At 38.3% G+C, this 20,716-nt stretch overlaps 1 protein-coding gene across 3 annotated transcripts in view; it reads right to left on the bottom strand.

Annotated features, from left to right (window-relative positions):
• Positions 1–6,345: 6,345 nt before the first annotated feature.
• Positions 6,346–20,716, bottom strand: part of HSD17B7 (hydroxysteroid 17-beta dehydrogenase 7) — a 29,383-nt gene continuing 15,012 nt past the window's right edge. For 2 of the 3 annotated variants that reach the window (XM_057729832.1, XM_057729833.1), the window contains 5 exons: positions 18,296–18,490; positions 14,271–14,375; positions 13,340–13,396; positions 9,560–9,658; positions 6,346–7,633 (listed from right to left, as the gene is read on the bottom strand). In XM_057729832.1, coding sequence (XP_057585815.1) covers positions 7,532–7,633; positions 9,560–9,658; positions 13,340–13,396; positions 14,271–14,375; positions 18,296–18,490 — 558 coding nt within the window. In that variant the 3' untranslated portion in view covers positions 6,346–7,531. The remainder of the gene's footprint in view (positions 7,634–9,559; positions 9,659–13,339; positions 13,397–14,270; positions 14,376–18,295; positions 18,491–20,716) is intronic. The other variant, XM_057729834.1, reaches the window with a different exon arrangement.

The raw sequence follows: 20,716 nt of genomic DNA, 5'->3' as shown, positions 1-20,716 counted from the left end.
TCTGGGATCCCTGAGACTTGCAGCCAGCCTCCAGAAACCAGTTCTGCCTGCTAGTGGCCTGGCACTATCCCATGATCTGGGATCACTTGCCAGTGGCTGGACAACAGCCCCAGAGTCTTTGGGACCTTGACTCCACCCACCAGTGAGCCAGCACTAGCCCCATGGCCCCCTAGGATTCCAGAGCCAGTGACATCGTGACCAGGCCCCACTATACAGAAGCCAGCAGCATCTGCACAAGGTAGGGCCCAGCAAACAACCAGACTAGGGGCCAACCAAGCCTACCAGACTGCCCACATAGTCAGCCACCGCAACAGAAGGACCCACACAACTCAGGGGGAAACCCGTGTATAAAGCTTGGGTGACAAGATAGGAGTGCACTGCTGGGACTCACAGGACACCTCCAAAGTCAAGAAACATAACTAACCTACTACATACATTAAAATACAAATAGCAACTTAGACAAAATGAGGAAGGAATGAAGGACAAAGTGAGGAAGGAATGAAGATAAAAGTCCAGAAGAACTATGTGAAGTGGAGATGAGCAATCTACATCAGAGACCAGAGTAATGATCCTAAAGATGATCAAAGAAGTTGGGAGGAGAATGTATGCACAAAGCAAGAAGTTAGAAGTTCTTAACAAAGAGTTAGAAGCTTTTAACAAAGAGTTAGAAAATATAAAGAACAACAAAATGGAGATGAAGAATAACAAATGAAAAATAAACTAGAAGGAATCAATAGTAGACTAAATGTTTCAGAAAAACAAGTACATGCCTTGGAAGACAGAGAAGTGGAAATCACAGCCACTGAACAGAAAAAAGAAAAAAAAGAAACAAGGATACTTTAAGAGACCTCCAGGAGACATCAAGTGCACTAATGTTCACATTATAGGGTCAAAAAGGGAGAAAAAGAGAAAGGGTGCAAGAAGATATTTGAAGAGAGAACAGTTGAAAACCTCCTTATCCTGGGAAAGGAAACATTTACCCAAGTCAAGGAAGTAGAGAGAGTCCCATACAACATTAACCCAAAGAGGAACACACCAAGATGCACTGTAATCAAAATGACAAAAATTAAAAGTAAAAAATACTAGAAGCAGCAATGGAAAACAATAAATAACATACAAGGCAACTCCCATAAGTCCAGCACAAACTCTGCAGGCCACAAGGGGGTGGCAAAATATACTTAAAGTGAGGAAAGGTAAAAACCTAAAACCAAGAATACTTACCCAGCAAGGCTCTTATTCAGATTTGATGGAGAAATCTAAAAGTTTAGATACAAGCAAAAGCTAGAAAACTTCAGCACCACAAAACCAGCTTTACAAAAAATGCTAAAGGAACTTTTCTAGGTGGAAAAGACAAGGTCATAACTAAAAACAAGAAAATTAAGGGAGGAAAAAGCTCACCAATAAAGGCAAACATACAGTCAAGGTACAAAATCATCCACACACAAAGCTAGTAGTGAGGTTAAAAGACAAAAGTTGTAAAATTATCTGTATCAACAATAAGCAGTTATGGGATATGTAAAAGAATTAGATGTAAAATATGATATCAAAAACAGTAATCATGAGGGCAGCAGAATACAAATGCAGGGTATTTAAAATGCATTTGAAATTAAGAGTACAGCAACTTAAAACAATCACATAGGACTTCCTAGGTGGCGCAGTGGTAAAGAATCCGCCTGCCAAGGCAGGAGACATGGGTTCGAGCCCTGCTCTGGGAAGATTCCACATGCCACGGAGCAACTAAGCCCGTGCGCCATAAAAAAAAAAAAAAAAAAAAAAAAAAAAAATCACATATATAGAGAGACTGCTATATAAAAACCTCATGGTAACTATCAACAAGAAATCTATAATAGATATGCAAACAAAAAAGAAAAAGGAATCCAAACAACATGAAAGTTAGTCATCAAATCAGAAGAGAACACAAGAAAGGGGAAAAAAAGACCTACAAAAACAAATCCAAAACAACCGACAAAATAGCAATAAGAACATGCATACTAATAATTACCTTAAATGAAAATGGACTAAATGCTCCAAACAAAAGACACAGACTGGCTGGATGGATAAAAAAACAAGACCTGTATATATGCTGCCTACAAGAGCCTCACTTCAGATCAAGAGACACATACAGACTAAAGTGAGGTAATGGAAAAAGGTGTTCCACACAATTGGAAATAAAAAGAAAGCCAGAATAGCAATACTTATGTCAGAAAAAATAGACATTAAAATGAAGACTGTTACAAGAGACACAGAAGGACACTACATAATGATCAAGGGATCGATCCAAGAAGAAGTCATAACAATTGTAAATATATATGCACCCAACATATATATTTACATACAGGTCCTTCTGGGACCCTAAAATGTGAATATTAGTGCACTTGATGTTGTCCTGGAGGTCTCTTAAACTGTCCTCATTTTTTTCTTTTTTCTGTTTAGTAGCAGTGCACCTTAATATATAAGGCAAATATTAACAGACATAGATGGAGAAATCGACAGTAAGACAATAATAGGGGCCTTTAACATCCCACTTACATCAATGGACAGATCATCCAGACAGAAAATCAATAAGGAAATGCAGGCCTTAAATGACACATTAGGCCAAAGAACTTAATTGATATTTAAAGAGCATTCCACTGGAAAGCAGCAGAATACACATTCTTTTCAAGTGCATGTGGAACATTCTCCAGGAAAGATCACATGCTAGGCCATAAAGCAAGCCTCAGTAAAGTTAAGAAAATTGAAATCATATCAAGCATCTTTTCCAGCCACAATACTATGATACTAGAAATCAACTGCAAAAAAACCAAACGACAACAACAACAAAAAACCCTGCAAAAAACAAAAACACATGGAGGCTAAACAATATCCTACTAAACAACCAATAGATCACTGAAAAAATCAAAGAGCAAATCAAAAAATACTTAGAAACAAATGAAAATGAAAATACTACAACCCAAAATCTATGGGATGCAGCAAAAGCAATTCTAAGAAGTAAGTTTATAGCAATATAAGCTTACCTCAGGAAACCACAAAAACCTCAAACCACCTAATCTTACACCTACAGCAACTAGAGAAAGAACAATAAAAACCCAAAGTTAGTAGAAGGAAAGAAATCATAAAGATCAGAGCAGAAATAAATGGAGACTAGACAACAACAGTTAACATCAGTGACACTAAAAGCTGTTTCTTTGAAAAGAAATAAAATTGATAAACCTTTATTCAGACTCATCAAGAAAAACAGAGCCAAAATCAATAAACTCAGAAATGAAAAAGAAGTTACAACTGACAACACAGAAATACAAATGGCCATAAGAGACTACTTCAAGCAATTATATGCCAATAAAATGGACAACCTAGAATGGAAAAATTCTTAGAAATGTACAATCTCTCAAGAATGAACCAGTAAGAATAGAAAATATGAACAGAACAATTACCAGTAATGAAATTGAATCTGTAATTAAACTCCCAACAAACAAAAGTCCAGGACCAGATACCTTCATAGGTGAATTCTATCAATCATTTAGAGAAGAGGTAACACCTGTCCTTCTGAAACTATTCCAAAAAACTGCAGAGGAAGGAACGCTTCTAAAGGCATTCTATAAGGGCAACATCACCCTGATAATCAAAACCAGATGAAAATATCACAAAAAAGGAAAATTACAGGCCGATATAACTGATGAATATAGACGCCAAAATCCTCAACAAAATACAGGCAAACTGAATCCAACAATACTTTAAAAGGATCATACACCATGATCAAGAGGGATTTATCTCCAGGATAAAAGGATTTTTCAATATCTGCAAATCAATCAATCTGATGCACCACAGCAACAAATTGAAGAATAAAAACCATATGATAATCTCAATAGATGCAGAAAATGCTTCTGATAAAATTCACCACCCATTTATGATAAGAACTCTCCAGGAAGTTGGCATAGAGGGAACATACCTCAACATAATAAAGGCCATATATGACCAACCCACAGCTAATATCATACTCAGTGGTGAAAAGCTGAATGCATTCCCTTTAGGGTCAGGAATAAGACAAGGATGCCCACTCTTGCCACTTTATTCAAAATAGTTTTGGAAGTTCTAGCCACATCAATCAGAGAAGAAAAAGAAATAAAAGGGATCCAAATTAGAAAGGAAGAAGTAAAACTGTCACAGTTTGCAGATGACATGATACTATACATAGAAAATCCTAAAGATGCTACCAGAAAACTACTAGAGCTCATCAATGAATTCAGCAAAACTGCAGGATACAAAATACAGAAATCTGTTGCATTTCTATACACTAACAATGAAATATCAGAAAGAGTAATTAAGGAAACAATCCCATTTACAATCACATGAAAAAGAATAAAATACCTAGGAATAAACCTACCTAAGGAGGCAAAAGTCTTGTACTCCAAAATCTGTAAGATGCTGATGAAAGAAATTGAGAATGACACAGACAGAAAGATGCAACATGTTCTTGGATTAAAAGAATCAATATTGTTAAAATGACAATACTTCTTCTCAAGGCAATCTACTGATTCAATGCCATCCCTATCAAATTACCAATGGTATTTTTCACAGAACTAAAACAAATTTTAAAATTTGTGTGGAAAAATAAAACCCCAAAGAGCCAAAGGAATCTTGAGAAAGAAAAACAGAGCTGGAGGAATCAGGCTCACTTACTACAGACTACACTACAAAGCGACAGTCGCCAAAACAGTACAGTACTGGCACAAAAACAGACACATAGATCAAGGAACAGGATAGAAAGCCCAGAAATAAACCCAGGCACTTATGGTTAATTAATCTATGACAAAGGAGGCAAGACTACACAATGGAGAAAAGACAATCCCTTCGGTAAGTGGTGCTAGGAAACCTGGACAGTGACATGTAAAATAATGAAATTAGAACATTTTCTAATACTGTATATTAAAAACAAACAAAACAAAACAAAACCTCAAAATGGATTAAAGACCTAATGTAAGACTGGATACTATAAAACTCCTAGAGGAAAACATAGGCAGAACACATAAATTGCAGCAATATTTTTTTGGATCCATCTCAAGAAAATAAAGGCAAAAATAAACAAATGGGACATAATTAAACTTAATTAAAAGCTTAAAAGCAAGAAAACCATCAACAAAACGAAAAGACAACCTACAGACTACAGGGAGAAAATATTTATGGATGATGTGATTGACAAGGGGTTAATTTCTAAAATATATAAATACTTAAACTGCTCAATATCAAAACAAAACCAAACACCCCAATCAAACAAATGGACAGAAGACCTAAATAGACATTTCTCCAAAGAAGATACAGATGGCCAAAAAGGCACATGAAAAGATGCTCAACATTGCTAATTATTAGAGAAATGCAAATCAAAATTACAATAAAGTATCACCTCATACCAATCTGAATGGCCATCATCAAAAAGTCTACAAATAATAAATGTTGGAGAGAGAGTGGAGAAAAAGAAACATTACCATGCTGTTGGTTGGAATGTAAATTGGTACAGCCACTATGGAGAAAAGTATGGAGGTTCCTTAAAAAACTAAAAACAGTTACCATATGATCCAGCAATCCCACTCCTGGGCATATATTCAGAAAAGATGAAAATTCCAACTGGAAAGGATACATGTACCCCTGTGTTCATAGCAGCACTATTCACAATAGCCAAGATATGGAAGCCACCTAAATGTCCATCGACAGATGAATGGGTAAAGAAGATGTGATACACACACACACACAAAATATACAATGGAATACTACTCAGCCATAAAAAAGAATGAAATAATACCATTTGCACCAATGTGGATATTCCCAGAGATTACCATCAGTGAAGTAAGTCAGAGAAAGACAAATATCACATCACTTATATGTGGAATCTAAAAATATGATACAAATGAACTTATTTACAAAACATGAATAGACTCACAGACATAGAAAACAAACTTGTGGTTACCAAAGGGGATAGCGGGGCTGAGGGAGATAAATCAGGCATTTGGAATTAACAGAAACAAACCACTATATATAAAACAAACAACAAGGACCTACTGCATAGCACACGGAACTATATTCAATATCTTATAATAACCTATAATGAAATAGAATCTGAAAATATATATACATATATATATATATAAATAACTGAATCACTGGGCTGTACATCTGAAACACGGTAAATCAACTATATTTCAATTTTAAGAAAACATTCAGGAAACAGAACCAACTCTCAGTCAGATGGAACGTGGTCACTCAGGGGTCTTACACAGTCATATTTCACTATGACCCTCTGGCTTACTACTCTCTAATAAAAACTATGTAGTCATCATTCTCAAAAAATGCTCTTTATTCATTCACATACATTATTGCATTTAATGCTCACTTCATACCCATGAATGGAGGAAGCAGAAAGATAATTACTCCACAAATGAAGAGTTTGAGATACATGATTAAAGTGCTTCTTCCCAATTAACAGTGAGTGAACAGAAGAGCAAAAACCAGCTCTGCTCTCTCCAGTTTCATCCTTCTATCTTGAAGACAGTGGAGTGTTCGGCCCTCATTTTCACTTATGTTTAATGTTATTTAAAATATCTTTAGCAACAGAGAAAGTATAACCAAAAATCCATACTTTAAAATGTACAGAAATTATGTTTACTTATAATTTTCACATTAACTCATTCAAAGTGTTACTCTATTACATTCTAGGTGTTTATTGAAACATGCAAGCGTTTTAGCATTTTGTCTTCATATCACGCAAACTAAGTCCTAACCACTTTCGACCATTACTGATACCAGGAGACATTCCACCAGTAATAATTCAATTGGAAAATTTCATTGAAACAATTTGAGTAAATCATTTTTGCTGCAAGATTACATCCACTAAAATATGTCATGAAAATGAGTTGGTCAGTAATAAACAAATTTGCAAATTGTGTTAAAGCTCAGGCCCACTATTAACATGGACTAACTCAATATCAATGAAAGACATTTTTAAAATAAGAAAAGAATAATCCAAATGGCCTAAACACATATACACTTGTTACTATGATTAATTACACGGGCACCTGTATTAGGATTGGTAAAAGCAGCATGTAGAGGAAGAAATAAGGTACAAGACCTAGAAAAACTACTCACAAGGAAAGGAACAAGGCTAAGATTGCCACTCAGAGAATGAGCAGTACTTCCTCCTGCTGGTGAAAAGAACGTGTGTGTGTGTGTATGTCACGATTATTCAAGTCTACACCTCATCCCATGAAGTGCAGCTTGGGCTCCAGTTGGCAGAACAAATAAACAGATACTCGGTTAAGGGACTCTAGCACAATTTTGATGTGACATCATTCTTAAGAATATATGATACTTCATCAATCTCTTTCTCATGTGTACACACACATGCCCAGTCACAGAGGTGATTCTGAAACGAAGAGACAATTAGAGCTCACAGTTTCCCCTGAATGCATGGCACCCAACTCAGTAGAAACCCTTGTGCTCCAGAATCCACAGAAGGCATGAAAGGTTTCAGAGAGCATCATTTTCAGCTCTGGTTATCAGTGTTTTGAAAGGTGACCCTAATATGCTTTTCCAGTTCCAGTAAGTTTTGGTAAAATTTTTCAGCAGTGTCTTCATCTAGATCCATCTGGAAAAGAAACAAAGATAGGGATGACTACAAAGGAAAAATGAAACAAATAGTATTTGAATAAAAGGGAGCCATTTAAATAACATAGGTAAGAGAACCCAAAAAAGGGCCAGATGGAAAAGGCTGCAGTGGCAGCTATTTGGGGAATATTGGGAATCCTGAGGAAACTCCAACACTCACCAAGCCTACTGATGCTTCTCTTAAACAGCAAGACTGAAAGATCTGAGCTTTGCTGTCTCCCCTAACTCCTATGTACCCAGTAACAGAAGACACCAAATATCTATGATATAAAAAAAGGACAAAAAAGGAAAATCAAGAGTTTTTTTTAAAATTACAACTGCTACTTACTTCCTAACATCCACCTTCTTTAGTAAAAGAGCCCTGATCTTATCTGAGCTCACTGCCCGCATTTCCAGCCTCCACTGAAGCTAGTGGTACCATGTTAGCCTTTTTTCATGTTGTAACTTGGAAGAGGCATTACAGCTCTCTTTAGTTCAACCCAAGCTTTAAATAGAGCAGAAAGCTGACTTCCCAAAATTAATCAAAGTTTAAAACACACTCTCAATGCATTTCCATGAAACGCTAATAAAATACTTTGGTTTATAGAATTAAACATTTTCTCCCCTTAGTAAACCAATCATTCCTTTGAGATGAACAGAGAGTAAGTTCAAACAAATTCTGAGGGTCTAAAAGTAAGCTTATTAGTTTACAATAGAGTTCCCAACATGTGTTCTTGGGGATGTTGTTGAGCGTTATGTAAAATTTAAAGGGAAAAGAAAAGCCAGACAGTCAACAACTTAGAAACAGCAGGATGAAACATGGCACCCATATTTCTTCATTGTTATCAACTTCTCAAAGCCTTTCCTGGGCTAATGTGCATTGTGCACGTCTCTGAAAGAGGGGAATATAATATGAAGCACTTCTCAAACTCACTTGGTTGACAAACTGCTTTTTGCAAATCTTCTCAAGGAAGTATCCCACAGAACATATTTTGGAAAACACTGGAAGTTCTTAGGTTCACTTTCAGTAAACATATACCATGGGAAGCAGAGAGCGTGGTCCCCCTTAGACCTCAAGCTACTGACATACAGGTAGATCACTGTCAATGATGGCTCTGACTTAGCTAAGATAAAATTAGACTGAAGCAAGTAAGTTATTTTATGCCAATGCCTCTTCACAATAAGCTAAGCAGTGAAAAATGGGAGGCTGAAATAAACCTTACTCATGACAAAATACAACAAAATTAATCCTTATAGGGTCAAAATAAATTTCATTTTCTAATATGTAACTGTGTTTAATTTCATTTTAAATTTCAGAGTCTATAAAACACAGCACTCTTTTTTTTTTTCCAAACTCCATCCCCTGCCTCTTCAAAACACCAATCTATTAAAGATAATAATTGCCATAAGTGGAACTGAACACCCAAAGGGAAGCTAACTTCACTCAGAAAGGCACTGTATATTTCATCCAACTTGGGACACATTTCTGGAGCACCTGCCATGTGCAAGATAACTTGCTAGGAAGTGGGGTGCAATCCCCCTGCTCACGGAGCTTATCCTTGGACAAGGGAGCCCACTGCTGAAGGTATACAGAACTGGCATAAGAGGTCAAAAAAGCCTAGCATGGAAGCACCTAACCCAATGTAAAAGGTCACATAGAAGCTGAGATCTTAAGGATAAACAGTAGAAATAACTCAGTAGAAAGAAGAAGGGTAAGAGCAGTGTAGGTGGAGAGAAAGTGTGCCAAGGCTGAGAGGCAGGAGAGAGCAGAAAGAAATGAAAAGAGGCCAGTGCGCGCCAGTAGGCCGAAAGGGGAGTCCCGGGCAGAGAAGCTGGGCAGCTGGTGGGGCTGGTCAGGAACCCAGGGACCAGTCCATCAGCCCAGCAGCAACCTCTTCAATGAAACAAACAAAGGAAACAGCTTTACCTTTTTGGACACTACGTAATTGTTTCCAAAGCCAGTGGTGGCGCTCAGATATTTCACTAGAGGATTGAGAGACTCAGGCTTTTGGTGGAAAAGCCAGACCTGGAAAGGAAAAGAGTGTCAATGATTCTTCTCTTCTGCCCAAGGTGAGTGAGGCTGGAGGGGACTTACAATCAGCAGTTTACAGAGGCCCAAACAAACTCTAAAAGCCCTCCTGAACAGCACCAGCTAATTGTGATGCCTTCATGAACCACTTCTATAATTTGAAGGAAGAAAGTAGGGCAGCCTGCTTCATAGTATCCTTTGAAAATTTTACTTAAAGCAAAAAAACCCATATTTTTGCTGTCTCTTCCCTTAATCCCCAAATTAAAACTTATGGCATGTGAACTGAAGCTTATTCTGAGCGGATACCCAGCTCACGTGGAAGTACAGGTCACTGATGTAATATTTCATTTTATTAATAGGTAAGCACACACATGTACGACATTCAAAAGAGGTACGTGGTACAAAGTTTTCCTCCCTTCCCAATTTTCTAGCCACCCAGTTCTCCTCTCCAGGAGCAAGCACTCATGCCAGGGTTCTGTATATTCTTGTAAGAAAATCTATTTGCTTAAAAACATATGTATTCATTTCTTTTATGCAAATGGAAACAAAATATACACACTCTGCCACACGGCATTTTTTCACTTAACAACAGGCCTTAGAGACACTTTCAAGTCAGAATATGAAAGGCTGTTTCACTCTCTTGTAAAGGAGCACAACTAGTCCATTTCTTGGATGTGCCATAACTTACATAATCAGTTTCCAATTGAGGGACAAAGAGGTTGTTTCCAGTCTCTGCTGTTACAAACCTCCCTGCGCTCGATGATGAATACATCATGCCATATAAGTTTGAGTATAAGTACCAAAGATGGAATTGCTGGGTTAAGGGTATATGTGTCTATTACTGTGAATGATCTTGCCGAAGAGTCCTTGATAGAGGCCCTATCAGTCTGCTCTCCCCCAGCAATGTAGCAGGGTGCTGATTTCCCTAGACCCCAGCCAATATAGTACGCTATCAAACTCTCTTATCTTTGATAATCATGGCTGAAAAACAGTTTTTCATTATCATTTTCATTTGCACTTAGTATGAGTAAGATTAGCCATCTTTTCGTTTGATTAAAACAGTTTCAAAACTCTCTGTTCATGCCCTTTGCCCATGTGCCAATAGGTGGTTTTTCTTGATTTGCTGAAGCTCCTTAACTACTAAGAAAATTTAATGCTTTATCTATGGTCAGTAGCAGGTATTTTTCTTTCATTTTGTGGTTAACCTTTTGAGTATATATGCAGTGAGAATTTTAGTCGTGTAAATTTTTTTTACTTTTATTTAATCAAAATTTTCAGTCTTTTATGGTTCCTGGGAGTAACTAAGCCTCCACACTCTTATTTTAAAATTTCCCCATATTTTTTCTAGTAACTATATTAACTTTTATGTATAAAGCTTTTAATTTACCTAGAATTTTATTTGACTGTATGATATGAAGAAAAGATCCTATTCCATTTTTTGGCAACATTTTCTGAATAAACCATCTTTTCCCTACTATTTTGGAAGGCCATCATTATCATATACCAAAATCCCTGTATGCTATGGGCCTATTCTTAACTTCCTACTCTCTTCCATTAATCTGTCAGTTCACATGCCAGAACTATACTATTTTCACGGAGACAGTTTTCTTTAAAATCTTAAATGCTGAAATACACAGAATCCTTTACAAAAAGCCTTCTCTCACTTACTCCTATGATTCCTATTTTACAGTTAATAGTAAAAGGCTTAGGGACTTCCTAGGTGGCTCAGTGGTTAAGAATCCACCTGCCAATGCAGGGGACATGGGTTTGAGCCCTGCTTCAGGAAGCTTCCACATGCCATGGAGCAACTAAGCCTGTGCACAACTATTGAGCCTGTGCTCTAGAGCCCACGAGAAACAACTGCTGAGCCTGTGTGCCACAACTACTGAAGCCCACGTGCCTAGAGCCTGTGCTCCACAACAAGAGAAGCCACTGCAATGAGGAACCCACACACCACAACGAAGAGCAGCCCCCATTCTCTGCAACTAGAGAAAGCCCGTGCTCAGTAACAAAGACCCAATGCAGCCAATAAATAAATGTTAAAAAACAGTAAAAAGCTTAGATAAGTGAAAAAAAATGTGCCCAAGGTTCATAGCCAGAAACTGGAGAACTGGAATTTGAAGAGAATTACTATAACTCTATAGCCCACATTCTTAATCACTGTGCTTTAGACCTCTCAAGCTCAGCCCATTTAAGGAGATAAAACTTATCCAAAGATTGAAGAGATTCTTGCTACACATGTGGTGTGCTCCATCATCCGTATCCACCAGCATATATTAATACAATCATCACTAAGTGGTAATGACATCCCACCCATCCACACTGAAGGATATGACAGCAGGGTCACAACAAACTTTTAAAACTGTGATACTGGGGTCATGCTGCTCATTTTATCCAAAGCCAACCTATCCTTCAGAGCCCGGACTAAGCCCGACTCAGTTAGCAAAGCCTGCTCCAGCTATTCCAGCCCCACTGTGATCCTCCTTTCTGATTATACCTAGACTACTTGCCACCAGATGATGCAATGTCTTACTTTCTTGTCTATTTTCTCTATTTATCCTTTTTTTCTAAATATGACTCTAAGCTCCTTAGTAACTGGAAATTTTCACTTCTAACTATTCCCACACCACTGACACTCAATCTATACTTGACCTCTAGACTTGATTTTCAGTGTCATAAATGTGTGGAATGAGTAACCCCTAAAGGACTGTTCATTATTTTAAATAGTTTGACCAATACATTAAGAAATAATTAAAATTAGCTTAAAAGTACTTGCTTCTATTATCAGTTTGTGTCTCTAAAAATAAATGCATTTATTTCTGCAATGTTTACCAAAACAAGAGTGCTAAGTCAATTCCCTTAATGTCTGCCTTAATTTCAATTCAGCTGTGATTTAAGAATCTGTTAAGTACACAGGGCTAGGCTCTCAGGTTTTCAAGATACAGAGTAAAAATCCTGAGGGAGCTAAGTGGAGTGGGAGAGACGCACACACACAGAGCTGACTTTAATACAATGGAATTTCAACCAGATGGTGTAAAGCACAGAGGACAAATAAACTTCATCTTGTATGACAATTCTGACCCGTTAGTAGAGGATGTCTTGTGCCTTGAGTTGAAAAATACTCAGAGACATCGTTTATGTAAACAGAGCAGAGCACGATGATCCATTAGTAATGTCTGCCATTGATAAGGACACACACATACAATCCACTTGTCAAGTGTGATTTAAGGAAATGACCTGATTTTCTAATAAAGTAACAACTTGATTCTCTAATATCAATGAAGGAAAGGAAATCTTCACATAATGAAATGGAGCTGGACTTTATTGCCTCTCCTCTTGAAGCACGAAACACACCTTCTCCACAGGAACTCTCACACTGAAAACCCAGCCACCCTGTTGCATTGCCTGCCGTGCACTATTCCACCCCATGCTCTGCTCTGCCTGTTCGTGTATTTTGCTTCTACAGAAGTTCTGTCCCCACAACCACGGTATCCAGTGCCATGAAACGTACTAAACTCTCAAAGTTCACTCCTAATGCTCAGCACTTAGTCCTAAACAGGACCCTGATTATTCAGAGCTTGTTCTCTTATATTTTCTGTTAAGATTGTTTCTAAACCAGTGAACCTACAATCTACATCTGCAAAGTGAATACAATACATTAAAACTCTAGTAACATACCAGTGCTTCTGTTCCATTGTATGGTGTCAACGTGAAAGCATTTGCAAAAAAGCGGAACTAAGAAAAAGAAAACAATAGTCATTTTGTGGTGGTTTAGAGTCACAAAAGCATTATTCATTTAAATATTAAAAAAGACAACTTGCATCTCTTAAGTTTCAAAAAATAAAGAAATCCAAGTAAGAAATATCTCTTAATCTCCATTACTCCAAGTCAACCACTTTTAACATGAAGGCATGTTTCCTTCTCATCTTTTTTCTATGCCTGCCATAAAGGAGGGATATTTTTTCCTGAGCTCTACAAGGGAGGGACATTTCCTAAAAGCAACATTTTCTAATGTGTGCTGGAGGACACTGATCCTGCAAGATGCTCAAAATACAAAACAAACAAGCAAAAACACGATTCTATGATCATACAATGCACAATCATACCCATCTTGGGAACTTTTAATGTACCTGACTACATTAAAAGCTAAGAGAAATCCAGTAAGATATTGCTTAACTCATTACTGACCAGAGGATTTTTGCAGAAACTAAGGCCTGTGGCCAGCAATTTGTTATGTAAATGGATACTGAAACGTTTCCAGTCGATAACGTTCAGGTAACAAAAGACGTATTAATATGTCTCTGGTCAATAATGTGTTAACACAGGTTTCTCAAAATTATATAATCATAGAACTCTTGGGATTTATGGTGCATGATCAAAGAAACATTCCCTTAAAGAAAAGTGGACATTCAGACAGTCGTACAGTGGGAATATCAGGTAGTGTGAAGCAGAGATTACATGCTAAGTAATGCCAAAACCCTTGAGTGAAATGGAATTCTGCCACCTCCGGATTCAATTTCTTAAATCATTTCCCAACCCTTAAACATATCTTCTTGGTTCCAACTCGCACAGCTTAAGTCAACTAAGAAGAGAAGTATTCCTCACTCACCAGCCGTATGATGGGTGTGATCAACGTCCACACAAAGGGCGGCAGAATTCCGTATGTCAAATTGGTCAGCATTGTGCCTGGACACACAACACTGGAGTACAGACCCTGGGAGCACAGAGAGGGGCAGCAGTTGATTTTAACTCAGTATACATTAAGTCTACCTATATGCTAGTTAATAAAGCAGATACCCAAGTGAGCCAGGAAGCCAGAGCATCAAGGATTTATGTTATAAGCTGTCCTTGAAGCTGGGTAAACCATTTCAGTTTAAGAATTGTGTACTGACTGTAAAAAGGAACGAAACTGGGACATTTGTAGAGGCATAGATGGACCTAGAGACTGTCATACAGAGTGAAGTGAGGCAGAAAGAGAAAAACAAATACCGTATACTAACACATATAAGCGGAATATAGAAAAATGGTACAAATCAAGCAGTTTGCAAGGCAGAAATAGAGATACAGATGTAGAGGACAGACATATGGACACCAAGTGGGGAAAGCGGTGGGAGGCAAGGGGGTTGGGGGTGAATGTATTGGGAGATTGGGATTGCCATATATACATTACTAATAAGAAAAAAAAATCAAATTGTACATTTAAATATATGCAGTTTATTGTATGTCAACTGTATCTCAATAAAAGTTCTTAAAGAAAAAAATAAAAAAGAATCGTGTACTGAGAACTATGAGAAGCACCCAGCATGCAAAAAAAATAGTAAGATGAAGTCTCTGTTCTCAAGAAACTTAGAGAACAAAGAATAACCAAGCTTGAAGCTGGATGAGAAAAGTAGGACCTGGTTACCTGAGTTTTCCATGTTATTGCCTTAATCGAAGATGAGTTGACCAATCAAAATAAGCAGTTAAGATAAAAAAGACGTACACAGTAAAGTCTTTGCCTGCAAGAAGTTTCTCATCTAGTAAATACAGACAGCTAAACCTCAAGCGTGTCTCTGTTTCCCTGCAGGTACATAAGGCCCCTGTCTCTAGCCTGAGGTGGGAGCTCCTGGCATCAGAGAGGAATAAAGGGCTATGTGTGGTTCCACAAAGACCTCCTCCAACTGAAGACCTCTAAATCAGGTTCTTAGCCCAGGACTCATCATTTTAGAAAGATCTGTTTTACAAAGAGAGGCCCAGTTAACATATGGTACATATTAGTAATAGAAAAGGCCCTGGGTGGTCTTTAATAATCCTTGGAGCACTGGGATTTGCTTCACTAGTTTATTTGGTTTAATTTTCACTACATTTTATCTTATTTTGATATTGACCATTTTAATTCATATTTTTATTACTTTTAATCTTATTATTTTCTTTTAAACAAAAATAGAAAGTGCCAGTGTAGCATAGTTCAGTGGACAGACAACACCCCGAGCATCAGAAGCTGGAAGGTCTTCTTCCTTTATTCGATGCTGTAGGGGCCTGGCAGTGCCTGATGTGGATAATCCGGCCCCTGAAAGTCCCCTTGATTTACCAACAGTCCTCTGAAAAAAGTCAGGAGCCTTGGAGACCAAAAGTTCTTCCCAAGAATATTTTGCCCCAAAGATAGCTAAGGAAAATTTCTTATTCTGGGAACTAGCCAGGAACCATTAGGGCCTATTCAGCCCTAAATGAAGACATCTGTGAACTAAAATCCAGGGCTTCCAACACATACAACTTTTTGACATTGAGCAACAAGAGAAACAAGGAAGGAGGGAGTCTTATCCAAGACTACAGTCCCTCCGCACATTTAATCCTAGGGAATGAGTGTGACAACCCTGAGTATTTCCACAAGGTTTGTGTGGGGGGCCATTCATGGATGGTTAAAGTCTATCAGGCAGCCTATATGGGCCTGACAACATTTCCAGTCACACACGGCTTCAAAGGGAGGTAGTGCTTTATTAGCTACTTCTCTCTTCATAAAAGCCAAGGAGAGAAATCACAGGCTGCAAACCAACCGCACAGATTTTAGGAGGCAGCAGCATTAGCTAAATCTCCCTTTTCTGTAAAAGATGAAATCCCAAAACTTAGTCGACAGTTGAGCCAAGCAAAATCCCAGAGCTTTTTATGAATAGAGACGCTAATCCGCTCCGAGCTGACCCTTAAAAGGGAGTTTCCAGAGGACAAGCAGTGGTGACAAGTTTTTAAACATCTCAAGAAATCTCAGGAGGAGGCTCACAGCTGGACCAACACAATGAGCTCAGATAATAACAACAATAACAACAACAGCCAACACACAAGCACATGCACACAGAGGTGCGGACACCTGACCACAGACACCTACACCCACATACCACATACACAATCACATTCATACACACGTGCACACACCCACACGTGTGCACGTGGACAGGCACACGCACACAGGCATGCGTGCGCCAGCACACACTGCCACCATTCACACCCACGTGTGTGCAGACACATGCACACACACACACACATTCTGAGCACAAAGCACTGCTGTGACTGCTTCATACCAATCCCATCATTCAAGCCTCCCAACAAATCTATGAGGCAGGCACTATTAATATCCCTGTTTCTCAGCCGAGGACACTGAAGTACAAGGAGATTAAATAATTTGTCCAAGGTTACAAAGCTGGTGACAAAGCCAGGCTTCAAGTGCATTTCTAGAGAATATGCTCATGGCTTCTACTTTTATACCATCCTCTTCACTAAGAGGCTTGATTCGAAGAGCCAGTTCTCAGAAGTGAGAATTCCATCTGATGAAGGTCTCCATTCCAGAATCAACCAGGTCTAGACCATTACACAAGGCTTAGATTGTTGTACCTAATGTATGATCAAAGAGGATTGCTTAAGGGCAGATAGTTTCTGCATTGTCTTTTTGTTTTTCCTTCTTCCTCAATTCTAAGCCTGAGCCAGTACCCTAAAAATGGTCAGTCTTTTGTAAATATTAGTGGAATTAAGTTTCTCCTGAGTCCCACACTCAAACAACACAGTCAAAGCAAACACAGGAAAATGCCCACGGGAAAGACTAGAGATTTCCAGTTAAGATTTTGGACCTGGGCAAGAGAGACACAAAAAGAAGCACTATGTTCCAGACCACAGAGGCCACAAGGAGCCAGCCTGACTGACAAGGGCTGCCCTCGAAACCCAGGTCCTCACAGAGAGAAAGCTCTGCAGCCTCTCCAAAGATCACCACTCTCCAGAAGGCCTGTCCTATAACATTGGATATAATAAACACTGGGTGGCAGCATGGCTTAGCAGGAAAGGTCCAAGCTATGAAGTTAGACAGCCTTGAGCTCAACTCTCAGCTCTACCCTTTACTAGTTGTATGACTTCTGGGTAAATGACTTAAGGGCTCCAAACCTGCGTGTCCTCATATGAAAATGGGAATACTCAGACCTACTTCATTGTGATGGGAAAGATATAACATACAGAGATTAAAAAGTACAGCACTTAAAACATAGCAAGTGCTTAACAGTAGCTATTGACATTGTTAGTTGTGCCATTCTGTTATATACATTACAGCTCCTGAAGAGCTATGGAATAGTGAATGAACCCTCATCTACCTCTGCCCTAAAACTTCCCTATACACCAGCTATCAATGTTCGTCATGTCTTATCTTGTCCTTCTAGCAATCCTGCTCAAGAAACAGTATTTTCGGGACTTCCTTAGGTGGTGCAGTGGGTAAGAATCCACCTACCAATGCAGGGGACATGGGTTCGATCCCTGCCCCAGGAAGATACCACATGCCGCGGAGCAACTAAGCCCGTACACCACAACTATTGAGCCCATGTGCTGCAACTACTGAAGCCCATGCGCCTAGAGCCCACGCTCTGCAACAAGAAAGGCCACTGCAATGAAAGCCCATGCACCACAATGAAGAGTAGCCCCCACTCACCGCAACCAGAGAAAGCCTGTGTGCAGCAACGAAGACCCAACACAGCCAATAAAGTAAATAAATAAATAAATAAAAGAAACAATATTTCCTCTTCTAAATGACAATAGTTACTAGAAAGCCAGCCATCTTACTAGGAAATCAATGGTAGTTCAGAAACCATTGCCCTGCCATTTCTGTATCACTGAGACAGGCCTCACCTGCTGGTTGAAGTTCCTATTCAAAGCCACACTCAGAAGGTCAATGGCATATTTGGAAGAGCTGTAGGGCTCCTGGCCTTTGCTATGCTGGATGTCCTCAAGGCTGAAGTTAGATTTCATTGCATTGCGAGATGATGTCCAGATGAGCTGAGATGGACTGTCATCGTGCAACAGGAGAGATTCCAGTTCCTGAATCTGAATGAGGAATAAAAGGAACAAAAAATGTATCAAAATACACTGGGGGAGTACAAGATAACAATTTTGAAACCAATATAGATGTACACTAGAATTGAATAAGTGTGTCGCTGATAGAGTAGGACACTACAGGTAAGCAAGAGAAGGAGGCTAGACTGATCTATGTCGTAAGGGATTAGAGTCAGAGACATCAGCGTGAACTCCTGTTTAGCTTAATAAAGATTCAGATGGTTACATACAAAATATTTATAGATATTTATACATAAATGGGTTAGTATACACATAGATACATCCTTGCTCTGTTAGCTGAGAGGGCCTAGAAACAAATGCTATCTCAACAGCTATAAGCACCCAGATCTTGGCTTCTAAAACCATTCTCCAATAAAAGGAAATAGATTTCATTAGAGAAATGGCTGATTCTGAGACTGGGATAGGAAATATATAAGATGAGTCTTAAATATCATGTGGTGCCAGAAAGGATGTGCTCAAAACAACATCAGAAAGCCATAATACTGAGCATATATCAAAGATATAGAGGTTCCACAGGATAGAAAGTCCAGAGATAAACCCAAGCACCTATGGTCACCTGATCTATGACAAAGGAGGCAAGAATATACAATGGAGAAAAGACAGCCTCTTCAATAAGTGGTGCTGGGAAAACTGGACAGCTACATGTAAAACAATGAAATTAGAACATTCTCTAACACCACACACAAAAATAAACTCAAAATGGATTAAAGACCTAAATGTAAGACCAGGTAGTATAAAACTTCTAGAGGAAAACATAGGCAGAACACTCCTTGACATAAATTGTAGCAAAATCTTTTTGGATCCACCTCCTAGAGTAATGAAAATAAAACAAAAATAAACAAATGGAACCTAATTAAACTTAAAAGCTTTTGCACAGCAAAGGAAACCATAAAAAAACAAAAATACAACCTACAGAATGGGGGAAAATATTTGTGAACGATGCAACCAACAAGCGATTAATTTCCAAAATACACAAACAGCTCATACAGCTCAATATCAAGAAAACAACCTAATCAAAAAATGGGCAGAAGATCTAAATAGACATTTCTCCAGAGAAGACACACAGCTGGCCAAGAGGCACATGAAAAGATGCTCAACATTGCTAATTATTAGAGAAATGCAAATCAAAACTACAATGAGGTATCACCTCACACCAGACTACAAATAATAAATGCTGGAGAGGGTGTGGAGAAAAGGGAACCCTCCTGCCTACACTGTTGATGGGAATGTAAACTAGTACAGCCACTATGGAGAACAGTGTGGAGGAGCTCTACTAAAAATAGAGCCACCATGCTACATATGACCCAACAATCCCACTCCTGGGCATCTGGAAAAAACCATACTTTGAAAAGATGTGTGCACCCCAATGTTCACTGCAGCACTGTTTACAATAGCCAAGACATGGAAGCAACCAAATGTCTATGGACAGATGAATGGATAAGGAAGTTGTGGTGTGTATATATATACATGAATGATGGAATATTACTCAGCCACAAAAAAGAATGAAATTGTGCCATTTGCAGCAACATGGATGGACCTAGAGATTATCATACTAAGTCACAGAAAGACAAATATCATATGACATTGCCTATAACTGAAATCTAAAAAAAAATGATACAAATGAATTTATTTATGAAACAGAAACAGACTCACAGACATAGAAAACAAACTTATGGTTACCAAAGGGGAAAAGCTGGGGGGAGGGATAAATTAGGAATTTGGGAATAACGTATATACACACTACCATATTAAAAATAGATAACCAACAAGGACCTACTATATAGCATAGGGAACTATACTCAATATTCTGTAATAGCCTACATGGGAGAAGAATCTGAAAGAAGATATATATGTGTGTGTGTATATACATATACATATTTATGTATATATACAGATACACACATGTATCCATACGTATGAATAACTGAATCACTTTGCTGTACATCTGAAAATAACCCAACACTGTAAATCAACCATACTTCAATAAAAAAAGTTTTTAATACATTTTTTAAAAAAGATATAGAGGTTCCAACTGAATGAGCTCCCAATGGCCCAAACTGAAATAATTTGAGCAAGAAAATAAAGTAGTATTTATAATTCAAAGGAGAAAATACACATCCATGAATCTGCATGGATATAACAAATGATTTTTTTTCAGCTTTACTCAGAAATAATAGCCCAATAAATAAGTGATTG

The sequence above is a fragment of the Hippopotamus amphibius genome, chromosome 3 (genome assembly GCF_030028045.1).
Source record: "Hippopotamus amphibius kiboko isolate mHipAmp2 chromosome 3, mHipAmp2.hap2, whole genome shotgun sequence".
NCBI classification, from domain to species: domain Eukaryota; kingdom Metazoa; phylum Chordata; class Mammalia; order Artiodactyla; family Hippopotamidae; genus Hippopotamus; species Hippopotamus amphibius.
This window is presented reverse-complemented; position numbering and strand designations above follow the sequence as displayed.